Source organism: Pimephales promelas, chromosome 2, assembly GCF_988280905.1.
Source record: "Pimephales promelas chromosome 2, fPimPro1.hap1.1, whole genome shotgun sequence".
Lineage (NCBI taxonomy): Eukaryota > Metazoa > Chordata > Actinopteri > Cypriniformes > Leuciscidae > Pimephales > Pimephales promelas.
In genome coordinates this window covers 16,664,095-16,683,889 of record NC_142770.1, presented here as the reverse complement: position 1 = coordinate 16,683,889, position 19,795 = coordinate 16,664,095, and the positions used below count along the sequence as shown (strand labels likewise).

The following is a 19,795-nucleotide window of genomic DNA, read 5'->3' as shown; positions in this document are numbered from 1 at the left end:
GCGGCTGATCTTATATTTTTTTCTAAGCCACTGACATGGTTTTATACGTTTTAATGTATTTGTAGAAAACTACTACTCGTATCTTGGTGCACCTTCTATATATGTATGGATCATGTATCACTACTTGATATAGTGCTATATGGTATTTTTTGAAAAACATAGTGTCACTTTAAATGAATTTGCAATGTAAAATTAATTCACCTTAATCAGAAATCATAATATTGTACATAATTGATCATTTTAAAGAACATCATGATAAGTTTATAATTCAAAGGCATTACCCCTATTTATTTTTTATTTTTTTGGTTTACAAGTTTATTTATTTTTTGCATTATATATAGTTTACATTTATGATATCGTCACTGCTAAAACACTGCTATATTGCTTATAATTCCATCCCAAATGGTCCCAAAGGAAATACGTAATATGTAATTTACCGATACAATAAAGATTGTCCAGTTTATTATAGGGTTAATATTATATGGTTTTATTTTCACACACTGACAGAAATGACAATGACAACAAACATTGATGAACGGCAAGTTGTGCTTGATAAAATGAAATCAGTATTATGATATATGTCAAGTAATTTAGGTTCCTTTCCTTGCTTATACATGTAGAGGGAGTCACGAGAGAAGGCAGTGCCTTTAACATTTACTTCATTCACCTTTAACACTATCAGTTCAGTTCTGATCAGAATCAGGTTAAAATACAGAGGACCATGTTACTTTCTGGAATGGATGTAAAAAGGTATTCAGGGTGACAACAATACTTAATGTGCAGATACTTGAAAATGTACTGAATAGAGTAACTCAGATGAACTATTTTCAACATGCTGATTGAACTCTAATCTGAACTCTACACGCACAAATACAAGGAGGAAAAACTGATAAACAAAGACAAAATTAATGTCAGTTCTCCATGTAGTCCTCCACGGTTCCCACTTCCTTCTGGTTTATCTGTGAGACAAAACAACAGCGTTAAAGTGTGTGACATTAGCTTTACCAGTCAATAACTTAATTCAGAATTTCAGTTTTTCCAATGAAACTCTTTAGATTATACACACCTTTGACATGAACCTTTATGTGTGTTTCATTTTGATATTGTTTACTTGTGACGATACAGATGAACGTCATCCCTTCATCAGTTTTTTGAAGACTGGTAAATCTGATGGAGACATTGCCTTTCTTTTGCTCATCAGGGAATGTTTTAACTCTGTTCTTGTACTTTTCATCTTGGTCTTTAGCTGTTGTGATGACAAATATGTCAAACACTTTGTTGCCTTGATCGTCTCTCCAGTGTACAGCAGCACCTTGAAGCTCACTTTCAGGGATAGAACATGGCAAGATAACCGAGTCTCCAATAAAACCTGAAACTGTGATCTCTGAAGAAGAGAAGGAACCTAAAAAAAAAAAAAAAAAAGCAAACACACTGTTTGGCTTCTGCATGTGACATGCAGGTTCATTTCAAATGTCTATTCTCTCACCTGTGATATACAGCAGAAACACTGAGATAATGATGGACCAACTGTAGAAACAGAGGATAAAAACATATCAACAGCGTGCCAACTTACTTTTGCCTTTACATTTGAGAAATATCTTCTCACACACCTTCTCTCCAATATTCACAATCATTGCTCTCCATCTCTACATTCAGTAACACTCTTCTGTGACTAAAAGCTATATATCTCTTTGTGTTTTGATCAAAGATTGATCAACATCAACCTCTTTTCTTTACAGCAACAAATGTGGATTAACAGCATAGCTTGTGTTGTGGCAAAAAAAAAAAAAAATCCTGTCAAACATCATCACTGCGTAAGAGACACTCAGAGTCAAATGTGGAGTGAGCGAGACACCTTCATGGAGACATGAGGTTCCTCTTCACCCACTGTACCTTTCACCCACCAAGATAAGGCCCTTACTGCTGTTTAGTCTCTACTTAAATGGATACTCCACTCTTTTTGGAAATAGGCTCATTTTACAACTCCCCCAGAGTTGTAAAAATCCATTCAGATCCATTCAAAATCCATTCAGCCGATGTTCTCATATTTAGAAGAATATCAGTAACCAGACAGTAACTCGGGGGAGCTCCAAAAGTGGAGTATCCGACACAAACTGGTGCTGAAATAAACTGGCCAAAACTGGACGTCCCGGTCAGAGGTCCTGCCCCATATGTTCCTAAAACATCACCCACAACCACGTAGAAATTATATTTTACTCATGGAATAGGTTCAATGGAAACGCATGGCTCGGACAACCTAATCTTCACTAATGATTAATATTTCCACAACACTTGTCTAGCACTGTAGTTTGAATAAAGCAAGTGAAAGACCCAATTTGAGCTTTTTACTTAAAATCTACTAATTAGAATGAATTAGTAAAAGTATAGTACAAGTAGCAATTTATTTGATCCACACTGCTAATTATGCCGATCTGTCTCTGGCCTAACGTTACGCTAGAGACCGAACAACCACATCAAACCTGAACTACTTTCCAAAAACTCATGTAACTATCTTGCACTTAATATATTAATCTCATATGTATCTGTAATGAATATAATTTAAATATAAAATGCTATTTATGGTCAAAAATTTATATTTTTAAAAACATTGCATTTCAAACATCTCAAAATTCACTAAAACATACCTGTGTTTCATGGTTTTTTGGTTTTATATTGTAATCGGCCAAAAAAATGTATAAAAATGTAAATCTAATGCTAAATTAAAGCAACTTTCAGAGCTACAGAGCCACGTGCGATGGCCAACGTGCCAGTGAATGTGTCATGGCGGATCCGCATGCGTATATGCAATGTGGCGGTTTCCGGTGACTTAACATAAAAGTATCGGCTAATTTTATATTTTTGGACTAGCTAGAAATATATTTGATTTACCATTAATACCCTATTGTTTATTTTATTTTTTTTTTAATTTTTGTATTGTTTTTAGGATGTTCCCTTATCATGTGCGCAATGCTCCCCAAACCGTATTTGAACCCAAGAGGTTACGAATTTGACTACTCAGAATGTATTTATTTATTTATAAACAAAAAGTCTTACCTGGTTAGTTTTTCATGGCTATAGTTTTAGGACAGGTACTATTACTGAATAAGACTGCGCAAATATAATACAAGACACACCTTAGATGAAGAAAAGTGCTTGCTTCCTGAAGATGGAATAAATCCTTCTTGATTCTTGAGTTGACTTTGAGGGGAAAATATTAAAACTACAGTTTCATGTAGTTCTTTTCCTCATACGAAATCTTGCCTTGAAATGCCACATTCTTTCTTTGCGCCTTGTCTTTCAGTTAAAAGAAAAGCATCACAGGAATTCAATTTGTAAGAATCCATTTTGGGAGTGTCTTGTTCATCAAGTTCCTCATAGTGACCTGCAAAGGTTTAAAAATAGTAAAGAGAATGTAAAAATATATACATTAGAACTCACTATTATTATTTTTTATTTTTTCAGTATGAATTTGCCCTTTAAAAATGTATAATCTCCAGATAAATACAGAATAAATCTAAATAAATGAGTTGCTACTCTCTGCCAAGACAATGAAAGTAGATGAGACGTGACTTACCTTACGGTAATTAACATTTGCCTTTGCCACAATCTAAAAAGATTAGTTTGACAGTGACCTGCCTTTTTTCTCATCTTCTCTCTGTTAAAGAGATGCCTGGTCTCTCCAGAGTCTGTAGTCTATACAGGTGATGAGGAAATAAAGAGCTTATAGTCGTGATGGGAGGAGCAGAATCCACCCGATGAAAACTAATTTTAACTATATTACAGGAACGACAAGCCATACCAGTTTATATTTTAAAATGACAAGTACTTGGGAGACTGTGTGATCTTGTCATTGGTGTTGTTTTAATAAAATATGACCCGAATAAAAACAGTTCAGCTGAAATGCCTGGACGAATATGAAAGAGGGACCTTTATTTGAAGAATAAGCTTTAAAGCAATGTGTGCAATAGGCCTTTAGGAAAGGATCAAACACAAAAACTCTAAGACTTCCTTGATAAGAAAGCTCAGAATAAGTCAAAGCTTGAATCTCAAATTAAATACTGCTTTAACATGACATGAAATGTAAAGAAAAGTTTATTGACACAAAGACATAGGGAAATGCAAACTATGGAAATGACAAAGACAAAGGGAAATGCAAAACATGGAAATCCAAAAGTTTAGAATGGCAAATTTGTGATTTCATCAAACCAAACCATCATACTGTTTTGAAATGTTTAAAGGCCCACTGCCTTGAAATGCACAGCATTATTCAATGTGTTGAGGTCATTTCCACTGAAACAGTCAGACAGCTCCTCCCCTTTTTAAAATAGCGTTTAGCTTATATTCATATCCCATTATACCCATCCATTTGCATACAGATTAGGAGTAGTGAACACACACACACACACACACACACACACACAATGCACAAAGTAAACACACCTGGACCAGTGGACAGTCATTTTTGCTGTTGCACCTGTAGAGCAATTATTTGTTTAACAACCCTTTTATGCATAAATTATAATAACCTGCAGTCAGTGTGTGTTTAGTGCTATTAGGGCATGAAAAACAAGAATTAATTGATTTTTTTTTAACAAATCAAGTAATTAATTACAAGTAATTTGCATTATGTAATCAGATTATGTTTTGATATTACGAGTAAAGAAAAGCATTAAAAGAAACCTGCATTACGTAATCAGATTACTTTTTGATCTAACAAGTAGCCTAAAGAAATGCATTACAAGTAGGCCTAATGTGCATTACATAATTAGATTAGATATAGAAATGCATTACAGGTCACATACATTATGCAATTACATGACTTTTTTGGATGTCAATGAAACTTACATTCTAATAACACAAATTTATTTACAGTCACAAAATGCTGGTTATTTTCAAAAACAGCACTCAGTATAAGTATGAATTGTAGCTGAAATGTAGCCTTTTATGCATGAGGTCCTCTATAGTGGACAGACGATTAATCAGAATTTTCTCCCAATCTAAAATCAATACTTGGAAAATGTAAATGTGATATGACTCATTAGATATTGCTTGATGCTGCAATATTTTTTTCCCCTTTCGGGAGTCTGATAGAAGAAATGGGCAAGCCTGGGAAAACCCAGACTACGGCTTGCAACTTGGTTGCAATGCATAGGATGATGCACCTAGGTCCACAGATAATAGCTGTCCACTAGTGACCTCTATGCATAAAAGGGTTAAGAAACGAACATTTACAGTAAACTTGCGTAAAGGGTAAAAAAAACTCTTGCCATCCACACATGGGATGAAGTAACTTAAATAAATTGTAATGGACGAGTCTTCTGATTCCATATGATTGCCCTAAAAGTAGCAAAGAATAGTTTGTTTTATACTGTAGCCTATATTATGCTATTTTTCTATCCAGACTGGACTATTGTAGTGCTCTCTTGCCAGCTCTTCCAGATGCTGCAGCAAGACCTAAACTCCTGCTTCAGATCTATGTGTCCTCCAAAAGCTTGTGTTCTGCCACTGAACGACACCTTGTGGTGCCAAAGAGTCACAAAATCACTTTCTGTTATGAACTGCTCAAAGACAGGAAAGTTGAGGATCCAAATGCAGTTTATTAAAGTTAATCCAAATTATGATCAGAATCAAGGCAAAGGTCAAACAAAGGCAGGCAATCCAAACAAACAGACAAATCCAGAGGGTGAGGCAGGAACGGGAAAACCAGGACACGAGCAGAAATCTAAAACCAGGAATAAAGAAACAAAAAACAAAGGAAACGCTCATAAATGCAGTAGAATAACGTACAAGACGCCACAGGGAATGATGAGGTGAATCAGGCTTAAATATGGGGTGAACTAAACAATATAATGAGACAGGTGAATGTGATAATCAGGGATGATGAGTCTGGGCAGTGAATTATGGGAAATGTAGTTGTGAGTGAACAATGATAGTCTGATATGGAGTGCCCTCAGGTGGCTCTCAGGGGCACTCCAAGCTGATAACCGTTACACTTTCACTGACCTTTACCTGGACTCAGGGCTTAAAGCATTCCGGCACCGTGCCGGATCTCCGGCGTGAGGCCGTGTGGAAAAAAAATCAAAATAAAAAATTAGGAACTTGCATGTGGTTTAATATTTTTGAGTCAATTGATTTCACTTACCAATCATAACGCAACTCATAACATCCATACGTCACGTTAGTGAAAGTTGGTGTCTAAAGAGAAGTGTGCCAAGTTCAGTTCCTGTGGTAAAATAAAATGGAAATGCCACATTATAAAGTCACCACTTCCATTGGTTTGTCTACAGCAGTGTACTGCACAATATCAGTGTAGCCTACTTTTCAAGATAAATGGTAATCAAAATCAGAATATGTCTAATTTAATTTGATTTCATTTAGATATCCTATTTATTGAGGTCTTGGGTCAGTGGTCTTTTATTTTTGGTTTGCACATCAATATTAATGTTTAGATCAAGCTTCAGGCAATAGTTGACAAGAGCTTTTGTTCTGTTCTGTAATCAATGTCACTTACGTGAGGTGTTAAACAAGTATAGATAGACTATGTTGAATGTGGCCTCTGTGTGACTTCCGCCCATATAAAATGACTTCCCACCCTCTGTTGGTTTCAAAGCTCGAAAAGTTCAGTTCCAACCTAAAGCCTTTGTGAAAGCAACACTATTTCATCAGGTAATGCGTTTTAGTTGTGGAACCGACGCAAAGATCATACAGCATCTTATTTGTAAGTGCAATTTATTGTATATCTTGATATATTTATTATACTTGATCAACATTTATTTGATTTTATTTTGATCTAACAGGTCTGCTAGTATGGTGTCAAGCTGTAGAAACAGAACTTATAAAACTGGGACAAAATGTGACTATAAACTGTGATCTTGGTGAAAAAGAGATTTATTGGATGGTGCTAAAGCCACCAAATCGCCCAGTTGTGATATTACGGATATTTTCAACTTCTCCAACACCTTTTTACTACGATATAGGATTCAGACCCAAATACACAGTGCAACCTAAATATTCTCTATTCATAAAAAATGTCACTGTTGATGAGTTAGGCATTTATTACTGCATGACCACTGAAGCACCTCCAAAGTTCAGCAACGGCACCAAACTACACATCATTGGTGAGTGAGCTTCCGTGATCAGAACATATGGATGTTCAGTGCTTTGGTTATTTAAATGGAAGGCTATTTTTTACAGAACCAACTCAATTAATTGAGTGCCAGAACAACACAGTTGAGCACAATCACACTGTAGTGAATTATACTGAGCAGATCCAAAGACCATGGGGAATTATTATCCTCATATCTGGCCTGATGCATGGTCTTCTGGTCATTGTCGTCATTGGTGAGTTCATTCCATTAATTGAATTACATTTGATTGAATCTATTGCTAAAATATGACCATAATTCTCTTGTAGCTAATGTATGTTGCTACTTTGGAAAAAATGTAAAACATCAAGAGGCGGATTTACAACGGACTCATTCCATGCCTTTTGAACAACTTCAAGAGACAAAGACAGTGGTAAATTATGCGAAACCATCTTTTTCCATGTACATTTATATACTTTTTGTTTATTTTATTCTTTATCACTGTTTGGATCATAAAATAGATGAAACACACACATTTATAACTGCTAATACTGGTGCCTTGTTGCTCTTTCAGTATACTGAGGTGGTCTTTTCCTCAATATGTGAAGATTTTGAACAGAACCGGTGCTTTTCTGCTCCAGCCCAAATAATAAAAAGACAAAATTGTACCTGACCTTATATCAGCAGGTCACCTTTGTTTTAAATATAAAAATTCATGGCATATGCTTACCTGTATAATGAATAAAAAGATATATAAAAAGGGAGCTCTTCCTTGTTTTTTATGAAAATCGAAAACATCCACCAACTAGACGATGGCTAGACAAACTCCTCTCTGCAGAACAAACGTAGGCAGTGTGGTTGGCCTCAGAGTTCAGACAAACTCAGTCATTTTTTCCACTGTACTACCATCCTTTTTCCACTGGAGCTTACAAAAATCATGATGGCGATATGTCTAAAGCAAATGAGAACTCTGCTTAAGGGTAAACCACCTGTCTAGAAAACCATGAGATCACATGTGTCATTTATTGTCAAGTGACCAACTCGGAGGAACTGAAGATTATTTGAGCTAAACCACACTGCTTCACACTTCTGCTAAGACAAGCAAAAGTTTTGCGTGTACAGATTTAATGTATATTATCTTTAGTGAGATGCAATAAACGTCATGTTGAACAACTGTATTAAATTCATCTTAGTGAAGCAAAGTGTGTATAAAAGTATACAAGTGATGTGTATACAAACAAGCAAACACTCTGAAATGTCCAACATAATTATCCACAACATATAATGATATTTATTCCATTTTTCAAAGCATGTGAAATGTTTAGTGACGTGTAAAAACACAAGAAAGCTGCAAGACCCTTGCTGTCCTTCACACGACAAACCCACAGCACTTACAGGAAGTCAGAACTCTAACCACATTTTGGCCATTTTATATACCAAGAGTCAAGTAAACATGCTACCACCTTACAGGTTACATATATATATGAACATTAAGTTAAATCTCTTTCAACGTTTAAAGCGTTAGTTCACCCAAAAATAAAAATTTTATTATCATTTGCTTCAACCTGTTCAACCCATTATTGCTTGGGGTGGTGATGGTGCAGTGGATACGACACATGCCTTTGGTGTGAGAGACCTTAGTTTAAATCCACTGCGAGACACGTGTCCCTGAACAGGCTGATCTCATGAAATGGCGTATATGAAACGCCAATTCATATCTCCATTTTTGGCGTGCTATTAAAGGGATACTCCACTTTTTTTGGAAATAGGCTCATTTTACAACTCCCCTAGAGTTAAACAGTTGAGTTTTATCATTTTCGAATCCATTCAGCCGATTTTCTGATATTTAGAAGAATATCAGTAACCAGACAGTTTCTGGTCTCATTGACTTTTATAGTAGGAAAAAAATACTATGGAAGTCAATGAGAGCAGAAACTGTCTGGTTACTGATATTCTTCTAAATATCAGAAAATCGTCTGAATACATTCGAAAACAGTAAAACTCAACTGTTTAACTCTGGGGGAGTTGTAAAATGAGCCTGTTTCCAAAAAAAAGTGGAGTATCCCTTTAACACGCATAATCGCTTTTCAGCGTGTTTATGGATGGCGTTGACTTAACATTACATTACTGTATAATCCCTACGACCCTACAAAGGTCCTGCAGTTTGGAGAATGGGTGGTAGTATTCCCTGGGCATTTGAGCAGGGGTCATGGCTTGGTGTTGCTAGCACCATGCTCTAATATTTGAGTTACAGAAACTTCAATTTTAACATTTTGTTCAGCGCAACTAAAGACATAGAACCCATTATAATGTGTGATGCTGTCTACACTGGATGTTGCGTGGGGCGACAGTAAACTGATGCCATGTTCTCTTTCTGATGCCCTCCAAAAGTGTTCGCACTGGCACAAAGGACAAATAAATCTGCAATGGTCGCTTTGTCACATTTAGTGTAGACAGCCCCAAGCTGTGGCAGCGTGACGTGACAACAGTCACATCCAGTGTAGACGGAGAATGTGCACCCTTTACGGAAGGATAAGGTTCAAAGGTGTTCCCTTGAGCTTACCACCCCAGTGATAAGCTGGTGTACTCCTAAAATGCAATTTTTCAACATTTTCTATAATAGTGTATGTAGTAAAAAAATCGCTTGTTTGCTGTCTGTGTAACTGGTCAGGGGATCTTTAACAGATGGCACTGAATTTGTTTGCTATGACATGGCATGTAGTCGAACAGGAAACAAGTTCAGATAACGATCACATTAAGCAGTCTATGCACTTTGATAAAATTTGCTTTGGTAGTCCATCTGGAAAGCTATCAATGTCTACCTGCACTAATGCACAATACATAGTTTGGCATCTATTGATGTTACTGCAAGTGCAATTTTGAAGTCGGGAGTCACTCTTCTGAGAGTTGTTCTCCAAGGTACCTCGCTCCTCTTGCAGTCCATCTCATAACATGTCAATCCGCCTTCTCTTCAACACCACCAACTCTGAAAAGAACAATGTTACTGACATAGACATGAGTACTGCTGCTGGAAGGATCACAGGGGCTCTGATTCTGTGCCTTTTCTTACCGATTGGCATCTCTGGAAACCTATTGATCATCTGGAGCATCCTGACTCGAACCCGCCACCGTTCCATCACCACCCTCCTGATTCTAAACATGGCCTGCGCGGATGGATTTGTGATGCTTTTAATACCCTTTTTCATTGTTTATTTTGTAAAACACACCTGGATTTTTACCCTTCCACTTTGCAAGATTCTGTTGTACCTCTGCAGTGCCAACATGTACGCTTCAATATTTTTGATAACGCTGATGAGTCTGTACAGGATGGTGACTGTCGTGTGGAAGAAACATGCTGGTGTCCTGTCAGACCGGAGGGTGATCATTCGGGTGTTGGTGGCACTTTGGATTCTTGCTCTCTGTATGTCAGTACCTAATTCGGTTTTCTGGACCACTTTCAGGAGTGAGCAAGAGCCAAATATTGTAGCATGTGCTTGTAAACATTCACAGCCACGAGATGTAAGTTACAATTGCCTGATTTTTTTCAATGATTAATAATAAATAGTAAATAGCAAAAATTTAAAATCACAGTAACTGTCGGTACACATTAGCATGTAACTATAAAAGGAGTAATGAGTGATGGGGACGAGATCACCTATGCCGAGTCCAAGTCAAGACCGAGTCTTTGAAGGGTCGAGTCCGAATCAAGACAGAGTCCGTTGGTTTTCAAATACAGTCGAGTCCGAGTCAAGGCCGAGTCTTTGAAGGGTCGAGTCCGAGTCGAGACGAGTCTGTTGGTTTTCATATACAGTCGAGTACGAGTCTTTGAAGGGTCGAGTCCGAGTCGAGACGAGTCTGTTGGTTTTCATATACAGTCGAGTACGAGTCTTTGAAGGGTCGAGTCCGAGTCGAGACTGAGTCCGTTGGTTTTCAAATACAGTCCAGTCCGAGTCAAGACTGAGTCTTTGAAGGGTCGAAACCGAGTCTGTTGGTTTTCATATACAGTCGAGTACGAGTCTTTGAAGGGTCGAGTCCGAGTTGAGACGAGTCCGTTGGTTTTCAAATAAAGTCGAGTCCGAGTCAAGACCGAGTCTTTGAAGGGTCGAGTCTGAGTCGAGACTGAGTCCGTTGGTTTTCAAATACAGTCGAGTCCGAGTCAAGACAGAGTCTTTGAAGGGTCGAGTCCGAGTCGAGACCGAGTCGTTGGTTTTCAAAAACAGTCGAGTCCGAGTCAAGACCGAGTCTTTGAAGGGTCGAGTCCGAGTCAAGACTGAGTCCGTTGGTTTACAAATACAGTCGAGTCCGAGTCAAGACTGAGTCCATTGGTTTTCAAATACAGTCGAGTCCGAGTCAAGACAGAGTCTTTGAAGGGTCGAGTCCGAATCGAGACCGAGTCGTTGGTTTTCAAAAACAGTCGAGTCCGCGTCAAGACCGAGTATTTGAAGGGTCGAGTCCGAGTCGAGACTGAGTCCGTTGGTTTTCAAATACAGTCGAGTCCGAGTCAAGACCGAGTCTTTGAAGGGTCGAGTCCGAATCGAGACCGAGTCGTTGGTTTTCAAAAACAGTCGAGTCCGAGTCAAGACCGAGTCTTTGAAGGGTCGAGTCCGAGTCAAGACTGAGTCCGTTGGTTTTCAAATACAGTCGAGTCCGAGTCAAGACTGAGTCCATTGGTTTTCAAATACAGTCGAGTCCGAGTCAAGACAGAGTCTTTGAAGGGTCGAGTCCGAATCGAGACCGAGTCGTTGGTTTTCAAAAACAGTCGAGTCCGAGTCAAGACCGAGTATTTGAAGGGTCGAGTCCGCGTCGAGACTGAGTCCGTTGGTTTTCAAATACAGTCGAGTCCGAGTCAAGACCGAGTCTTTGAAGGGTCGAGTCCGAGTCAAGACTGAGTTTTTGAAGGGTTGAGTCCGAGTCAAGACTGAGTCCGTTGTTTTTTTTTAAATACAGTCGAGTCCGAGTCAAGACCGAGTCTTTGAAGGGTCGAGTCTGTGTCGAGACCGAGTCCATTGGTTTTCAAATACAGTCGAGTCAGAGTCAAGACTAGTCTTTGACGAAGCAAGTCCGAGTCGAGATTTTGTCCCGACATATCAGTTTTGATTTTCATGATTTAATATCACCCCAGTTAATAATCAACATTTAGGCCTACAGACTAAGCTAGATTGGGAATTGTTTAGAGCAGTTGTTAGTGATGGGGACGAGAACGTCTATGCCAAGTCCGAGTCAAGACCAAGTCTTTAAAGGAACAAATCCGAGACGAGTCCGAGAAAGCAGAAAGCAGAAACCAGACTTGAGTACAACATCACTAAGTAGTAACGCTACTAATTTAATAAATTAATAGTTTCTGTGTCATAGAAAGTTATGCACACAACGAAACTCCATATTTTCCCAGTCAGAAGACATAAATCAATGTCAATGACAGTAAACATCTGCTCCAATAATAGACACACATAGTCCTAATATAATAAGATCTTTATAGAATGGACAGACAAAATCTATCTCTGAAAGGAAATCATGTTAAATGATTCTACACATGATGTGACCTCACTCTGTTTTAGGCGATACTGCAGCACTGTTTTGAAATTCTGTTGGGTTTCATGATGCCGTATGGACTGATCATAAGCAGCTACGTGTGTATCCTACGAAGAATTCGCAAGACCAGGTTTCGTAGGCACATCCGAAGTGAGAAACTCATCCTGGTGATTGTTATCACCTTCGGCCTGAACTGGCTCCCATTCCATATCATGAATATGGTGGAGGTGTGTGTAACAAAACCCCTCAAAGGGTCCATGGCTTCAAAGAGTTTGAAAACTCCAGGTTTTAAAGAAATCAATCTCATTGTTTTTTTTTTTTTTACCTGAACAGGTGGCTGTTGCTTTTCTCCCAGAAGATTCCCCTGCAAAAGCCAGGCGAGTTACTGAAACTAATGCCGTTTTCACCTGGTCATGTAGACGAGCGAGACACATTCCCCTTTACACCTGGTGTTTCAATCTGTCTATTTTGTCCACTTTCAACCACTTCTGTCCTGATTTATTCGATAAAAGGGACAATGATTTGGTAAATGTATGTTTTTGTTTTTAGATCTTGCGATCATGGACAAAATAAGCTTGTGCAAGAACGCGAAAGGAGACGAAGGAAAACGTATAGGGAGAGCAGCAGCTTACGTTTCTGCTTTGACAGCCGCAAGACCACGTTGAATAGAGTGTATGTCAGAAATCAGGAATGGTTAAAGAAAATTTCTCGTTTTTTGTTTTCAAACCAAACTTGGGTCTTCAGCCTGAAAAATGTAAAACCCGCCAGACTATTGCGCTTCCCATAATGTTTACGCATTAGGTCAGAAGGCGGAGAGTATAGACTTTTTGATAGTTTTGTACACTATTCGAAACACTATTTAGTTACACTATGAAAACAATCTACAACTACCTCTTGAAGTGGTTGAAATTGGACAAGCTCCAAACATTTTAGACCTTGTTTACACCTATTTAGCATCTTCTTGTGATCCGATCGACCAAAATACACCTTAATACTAGGTAGGGCCTAAATCCATTCAGAAGGAAAAGCTATTCTGGTTCCTTTAATTGTGTTTTAATTTAATATCTAATTTATCCTCATCCTCACAGACTCAATCAAATCTGGACATCTTTCCGGGGTTTCACCTCCACTTTCACCTTCATCAGCAGCTCTATAAATCCTGTTCTTTACACATTTGCTGGAAAGTCCTATATTAAACGTGAGGGCCTGGCCTTCATGGCACGGCTGTTTGAAAGCTCAGGGATCGAGTCCAGACAAAAGATCCGGCAGATTCAGAGCAATCGAGAACGAGAGAGGAAAGAAGAGGTTGACTATCCCAATGATGGAATCTGATGGAATCCACTAGCGCTAATGCTAGCTTGTACATTAAAGTAAAGATATGGCAAGGGACCACAGCATAAACTTAGAAAGTTCTTTGCTGTTTTTTTGAATCAATGATGCTGTACACTTGTACACATTTCTTTAAAATAAATGTCATCTGGTTTAATATTTTGTTGTATAATGACATTTTAAAGTGTGACTTGAGTATCCAAATACAGAATCACTGTGTACAGTATTTTTTTAAAGATCAGGTTCAGGTGTTATCCAGTAGAGGGCGCCACACAACACAAAAACACTAAACGACTCCTTCCTCTTCACTGTAATTCTATATATTTAGTTCTGAGCATAACCTGCACTATATTCTGTTATATATGCTTATAACAAAGAATGACTTCATCGAAGTAATATTTTCTCAGAAAAGTCTATAATAACAGCTCAGGTGAACAACTTTTTTCATAGTAAACCTTTAAATAGACTGTGTATTCAGTGTCTACAACGTGTAGGCTGGATATGACGAGGAGACTTTTATTTGGAATTCAAACTATATTTTCAGAGAATCCTTGCGGTGTGTTTTTCCCAGTAGAAACCACGGAAGTGTATAGGCCTACCTATTTTTTTCTTCTTTTTGGTTATGAGGAAACATTTAGTTGTATTAAAATATCCAATAAAACACCCAACTAAATATCCCAAAACTCCAACAGATGACAAAGAGATTGTCTGCATTCAATGAAACACAAAGCTCTGAATATACCTGAGAATACTAAAGATTTACACAATCTCTGTAACTTTACAACACAATGTTTTTAAGCAAAATCTTAACACGCAAATTACACACTTTCACACATCACTGATGATCAGCTGTGTCTGAAGTTCAGATGAGTTTGTGATTTTAGGAGTATTTTCCTACATCAGCGTATTGAAGATTGCTGAGTTTGAAGAAGTTTTCACTCTCCAAAGTTTCAGTTCTGTTTATAGTCTGAATCCAGTTTTCTCTGGTAAATTCTGCTGTGTGTGTGTGTGTGTGTGTGTGTGTGTGTGTGTGTGTGTGTGTGTGTGTTTGTAGGCCCTATTTGCTGTATAGACCATTTCACAAGATGTAAAAAACACTGGTCCAGAAGCACTTCCTGTTTCAGTTTTTTAACACTACATAAAAGCTGGGATAAAATACAACCAACAGAACATTTAAAACTGAATCAAAAAGTTAAACAAACATCTTTAAGATATTTTCTTTACATGTGAAATAAAGAAAACAGTTACAAACTGAAACAGGAAGTGCTTCTGGACCAGTGTTGTTTACATCTTGTGAAATGGTCTATAATAATGAGAGTCAAAGTTTTATTAAATGGTCTCATGTTTTGTCAGTGCTAATAGTGATCATTAGTTTTCATTAGATTTAAATAGAAACTTAACCTGGCCTATTTGAATATAATGAGATCTGGATCACTGGTTGGTTGTTTAACAGGTTGAACTAGTGAGGAAAAGTTTTGAATAGTGTAAGACTTTCTGTACGTCATAAACAGTAGCAGCCTTTACCCCACCTGCGTCACTTAAAACATTTCTCTGAATGATTTCTTATATTCCTGCTGCCGTTGAGTCCTAATAAAAAGTCTTAATAAAGAACAGAGCTGGATCCTGATGAGAGTGCGCAAATACGACCATATCTGCCCCATCACAATAAACTCTGGTCATGAGTTTATTGTGATAGGGCAGATATGGTCATAAACTCTTTTCTCATGTGACATGTCATATGTCTATGACAAACATCCTTATCAATACCACTCTTTATGTAATCAGATACTGGCATCAGGTCACAGCTCTGCAAACTATTGAAGAACAATCAAACTGAATGAGTGTGTGAATTTCACCTTGATAACACAATAAAGCAAATTACTTTTTTTGCCTGTTCTGTCTCAATATTTTATCAAACTTTTTTTAATATTCTTTTTTAAATTTGCATAAATTCCTCTGTGGATCAAAATGAGGATGTAACTGGTGATAATAAACAAAACAAAGACATGATGGTATATATAGGACACACTGTACCTGCCCATACATCTAGTCTGACAACAATCCTGAATCTCTCTGAATCATTCCTCTCGTCAGAGAATACAGTCTCTTGTTGTAGTCTAAGCCTATTTGAAAGGCAAATTCATGAAAAGGTTAGGCTGCTATTCCCTGTTGTAAATTCTCTCTCGTTTATTGTAATAGCCTGTCGAGAGCAACAATATGAGACGCATGTATTGAAAGTCAATGGAGCGCTGTGGAAAAAGTGTCGGACCTCTGTGGGAGCTCGTTCTTGGCTGCGCTGTGATTGGTCAATCTACATTCTAGGGCGTGGCTTGGCCAAAGGCAAATTGGTAAAGAAAGCCACTTAAAGAAAGAAAACAATTAATGAAACATTCGCGTGTCCATTACAAAGGGACTTAAAGTCAATATTACACAAGTATAACAAGAAATACGGCCTTAACATGCGTGACCTACCGCTGTGAATGCTCATGCAGAGTGAGAAGAGGCAAAGTGCGTCACCCCCCACTCAAATCAGTATGGCGAATGGAAAGAATAAGGAAAACCCAAAAAAGATCATGGCAATTGGCCAATATTTTTCATGAAATTGGATCACAAAATAAATGTTCTCAATGCCCACCTGCTACAGTGGCAAGGGGTATTTGCATCTTTCAAGGAAGAGGTGAAGGTGATTTCGCCAAGGAGGAAGTTTCTGAATCAACTTGTTGGTCCTGGAAAAACATACTTATCAACCAATAAAGTTTTAGGGTTAGTTTAAGGGCAACTGTTTAGGCTTGGGTTAACATTAGGGGCTTGAACACCATCTTTATCAACCTAATGTTCACTAATTTGAGGGTTAGTTGTGTATGGGGTTCTGGTTTGACTGGAATGTTGTTTCAGGACCAACAAAGATCTGAGCCGTGGAGAATCCACATGTACCAGATGTGGGCCGGATCTGGGCCGACGCTATGCTAATTTGAACATAATATGAAATAACACAGAAAGAAAACACAATAGATTTAATACTAGTAAACACAACATGAAGAGAGAACACTTTTTAGTGTCTCATTTTCTTATACAATTGAAATGTGTGTTCTGTTTTATTATCATGGTGTTTTGGTTTCCTTGTCTGCCTGACTGGGTTTCCAAGTTAGTTTCTGGTTATTAATTAGTTCCCATGTCTGTTCAGTTTATATTGATTACAATCCTCCTGTATCCGACTTTCTTATCTCAAGCAACAATACAATATATAACTATAATTACAGATGCAATGCCAACCCAGAGCGAAGGCGATGATGTTTCCACACAGTTCAGTTCTGCTTCCCCTTGTTTTTCTTGTTCAGTCGATTCGGTTCCTTTTCCTGGTGTTGATTCTGCAACAAAACAGTATAACCGGAAACTTTACCTCACAGTGATAAAGATAACAGATCTGTCTATAGTTTATATACAGAAGCATTCAGACTCAAGTGAAATTCACACATGGGTTCAACATCTTGCAATATTTAAATTTTAAAGCAAACTAATTAAATTAAATTAAACATTTCATGCCCTAATCCACTAGTTTCACACACCGTTGAGTGTCAGCAGTATAGTCTTCAGTTCTGAGGGTGTGATGTGGCAGATGTATTTTCCTACATCAGTGTGATTGAGACCTGTGAGTTTAATGGAGAAGTTTCCTCCCTCATACTCTTGTGGGAATGTTTCAACTCTGTTCTTGTACCGTGAGCCCTCTCCTGCTACTAAATCTTTCCCCTTAATTATACTATGCACAATTTTGTCTTTATTGTCTCTCCAATGCACATCAGTGTCTTGAGGTTTATGTCCTTCAGTGGAAGAACACGGCAGGAGAACAGAACCACCAATAACAGCCGTTACTCTTTCCTGGGGACACGCTGAAACAACAGACATTTTGGTCACACTTTATAATAACTGCATGCTATGAATCAATAATTAAGCATCAGTAAATTGTTAATTCATCATTTATAAAACATAGAAATCAATAAGTAGTTTATGAATACAGCAAAAAATATTTATTCTTGATTTATAAGCAAATCTATAATCTGTTTAATAGTATTTTCATACTTTATTAATTATTCGTTTCATTTAATTATCCATTACATTATGTACAAACCAGTTATTTTGGAGTTGTCAGTGGTTTATAAGATCATTTAGAAAGTGTGAGAACATGATTAATAAACAAAATGTACATTTATACATATTATTATTTAAACAATAGTTACACAGTGGATTAATATATACTTAATTGACATGTATTCCTACTGTAATTAAAGATAAATTCAGGTACACTCTAAAAAAATGTTTTTTTGGGGGGTAAAATATGAACAAATCCAGCCATTGAGTTGCATTTTTAAATTACATTTTTTAACCCAGTGGCTGGGTTTGTCCATATTTTACCCAAAATTGGTTTAAAACAACCCAGCATTTTTTTCCATTGTTGTTTAAAAGTTGAGTTAACTAAAGTGAGGACTATTTATGCCTTGTAAAGCTTTTGCAAATGAAATTTAAAGGCTCAGTTATCTTCTAAACAGAAAAATTAAACAAACACAACAGAGTGAAACAGAACATAATGCTTAACTAATGATTTATGAAGTTATTAGACTGTTACTGAAACAGTAATTGTAAATGTATTATAACAGTCAGTAGCATTAATTCATTTCTCAAATGTAGTTTGTTTAGTTGCTTACCTTTGTTTATCAGCACCGCAAACAGACATACGAAGACACATCTGCAGAAAGAGAAAAAAAACTAAGCTTATTGAACTTCATTTGGTTCAACTTGAATAACATGTTAAAAACTGGCAGTAAGTGTTTTTAAGGGGGAACTTTACCCTTCTGACCCTATTGGTAAAACCTTGAATTCACTACAAATAAAACTATAACAGATAAACCATGCATATAAGCTTTATATTCATTAATTTACCAATTGATGTTTAATATTTTAACTTCTAATTTAAAGAAAACATGTGACCACCAAAATTTAGCAAACTAAAAAACACGAGCAACGTTACATCAGCCCTGCATGTGTAGGCCTGACACGTGTGTCCAAATAACGTTTCATATTCTGCATTCATCAAACATACCTGATATCCATGATACCTTAATAGCAACAATATATGTTTTTTTAGACTTTATTGCAAAAAAAAAAACAAACTTTTAATTAGAGTATAATACTACTTTGTCAACAGAAACTATCGTAGCTCTTCGTCAGCTTCCGCAGGCGTTGTCACAGGCCAAGTGACGTCAACAGAAATCACGTGAACTGATCAGACATGTGCAGATCTAAATTTACTTCGGTAGGCTATAATCAAGACTCCAGATATTCTGCTGAATTTTCACCATTATTAATATCATAATGTTTCTGATCTATAGTCATTTAATCTCTAATCATCTGCCTGTCATGCATGCATGCACTGTATGCATCAATAAAAGATATGACAGTTTCACGTTATTTGGATGGTCCCTTTAACACATTCAGTTGACTATAGTGACACTGCACCTACATCTGTACTAACTCTCACTAGAGTGTTATATTAGTAGAGTATTAGTAGACTGGTAGGGTTCGGGATTGAATAAGTTGACATGTTGTTGCAAAGTTAGTTATAGTCAGTAGATTGTCTGTTGGAGGAGCATCACAATAAAGAGTTGGCAGATATTAAGCAGACAGTCTACTGACTCTCTAATGAATGTTAGTTGATATGTAGTTGCAAATTTACTTACAGTCAACAGCATGTTCAAAAGGGACCATCAAAAGAAAGTGTTACCGAAAGGTGGTCTCCCTCCCACACTTAGTTTTATCACTGATCACTGATATCACTAAATTCATCTCTAAATATGTTA

The 19,795-nt window shown here is 37.3% G+C and overlaps 5 protein-coding genes across 5 annotated transcripts; 3 read left to right on the top strand and 2 right to left on the bottom strand.

Annotated features, from left to right (window-relative positions):
* Window positions 1-474: 474 nt before the first annotated feature.
* On the bottom strand, window positions 475-2,879 carry LOC148995830 (uncharacterized). The gene is made up of 4 exons (XM_089117213.1): window positions 2,646-2,879; window positions 1,487-1,527; window positions 1,067-1,402; window positions 475-959 (listed from the first exon to the last, which is right to left on the bottom strand). Exons 1-4 carry the CDS (start codon window positions 2,654-2,656, stop codon window positions 859-861), a joined length of 489 nt encoding a protein of 162 aa, XP_088973339.1. The 5' UTR covers window positions 2,657-2,879; the 3' UTR covers window positions 475-858.
* A 3,732-nt stretch (window positions 2,880-6,611) lies between these two features.
* Window positions 6,612-7,819, top strand: LOC120495273 (uncharacterized). The gene is made up of 5 exons (XM_039694764.2): window positions 6,612-6,718; window positions 6,798-7,118; window positions 7,195-7,341; window positions 7,415-7,518; window positions 7,660-7,819. The coding sequence occupies exons 1-5, from the start codon at window positions 6,670-6,672 to the stop codon at window positions 7,756-7,758; spliced, it is 720 nt and encodes a 239-aa protein (XP_039550698.2). The 5' UTR covers window positions 6,612-6,669; the 3' UTR covers window positions 7,759-7,819.
* A 2,218-nt stretch (window positions 7,820-10,037) lies between these two features.
* On the top strand, window positions 10,038-10,856 carry LOC148995829 (leukotriene B4 receptor 1). Its single transcript, XM_089119144.1, has one exon. The coding sequence runs from the start codon at window positions 10,038-10,040 to the stop codon at window positions 10,638-10,640; it is 603 nt and encodes a 200-aa protein (XP_088975270.1). The 3' UTR covers window positions 10,641-10,856.
* A 1,305-nt stretch (window positions 10,857-12,161) lies between these two features.
* Window positions 12,162-13,954, top strand: LOC120495194 (leukotriene B4 receptor 2). The gene is made up of 3 exons (XM_089117198.1): window positions 12,162-12,841; window positions 12,948-12,991; window positions 13,703-13,954. The coding sequence occupies exons 1-3, from the start codon at window positions 12,680-12,682 to the stop codon at window positions 13,944-13,946; spliced, it is 450 nt and encodes a 149-aa protein (XP_088973324.1). The 5' UTR covers window positions 12,162-12,679; the 3' UTR covers window positions 13,947-13,954.
* Window positions 13,955-14,979: 1,025 nt separating this feature from the next.
* On the bottom strand, window positions 14,980-19,049 carry LOC120495330 (CD276 antigen homolog). Its single transcript, XM_089119143.1, has 4 exons — window positions 19,039-19,049; window positions 18,644-18,684; window positions 17,510-17,830; window positions 14,980-17,311 (listed from the first exon to the last, which is right to left on the bottom strand). Exons 1-4 carry the CDS (start codon window positions 19,047-19,049, stop codon window positions 17,169-17,171), a joined length of 516 nt encoding a protein of 171 aa, XP_088975269.1. The 3' UTR covers window positions 14,980-17,168.
* Between the last annotated feature and the right edge of the window lie 746 nt (window positions 19,050-19,795).

Bases quoted from the DNA above. Each gene is read 5' to 3' on its own strand.
- LOC148995830 (XM_089117213.1), bottom strand. The intron at 1,403-1,486 runs GTGAGAGAATAG...TTTTTTTTTTAG, and splicing joins GTTTCTGCTGTATATCACAG to GTTCCTTCTCTTCTTCAGAG. The intron at 960-1,066 runs GTGTGTATAATC...TTTGTCTCACAG, and splicing joins CATAAAGGTTCATGTCAAAG to ATAAACCAGAAGGAAGTGGG.
- LOC120495273 (XM_039694764.2), top strand. From the start codon at position 6,670: ATGCGTTTTAGTTGTGGAACCGACGCAAAGATCATACAGCATCTTATT. The intron at 6,719-6,797 runs GTAAGTGCAATT...TTGATCTAACAG, and splicing joins GATCATACAGCATCTTATTT to GTCTGCTAGTATGGTGTCAA. The intron at 7,119-7,194 runs GTGAGTGAGCTT...TATTTTTTACAG, and splicing joins CACCAAACTACACATCATTG to AACCAACTCAATTAATTGAG.
- LOC148995829 (XM_089119144.1), top strand. From the start codon at position 10,038: ATGTCAATCCGCCTTCTCTTCAACACCACCAACTCTGAAAAGAACAAT.
- LOC120495194 (XM_089117198.1), top strand. From the start codon at position 12,680: ATGATGCCGTATGGACTGATCATAAGCAGCTACGTGTGTATCCTACGA. The intron at 12,842-12,947 runs GTGTGTGTAACA...TTACCTGAACAG, and splicing joins ATATCATGAATATGGTGGAG to GTGGCTGTTGCTTTTCTCCC. The intron at 12,992-13,702 runs GCGAGTTACTGA...TCATCCTCACAG, and splicing joins GATTCCCCTGCAAAAGCCAG to ACTCAATCAAATCTGGACAT.
- LOC120495330 (XM_089119143.1), bottom strand. The intron at 17,831-18,643 runs GTAAGCAACTAA...CTGTTGTTTCAG, and splicing joins TGCGGTGCTGATAAACAAAG to CGTGTCCCCAGGAAAGAGTA. The intron at 17,312-17,509 runs GTGTGTGAAACT...GTTTTGTTGCAG, and splicing joins TATACTGCTGACACTCAACG to AATCAACACCAGGAAAAGGA.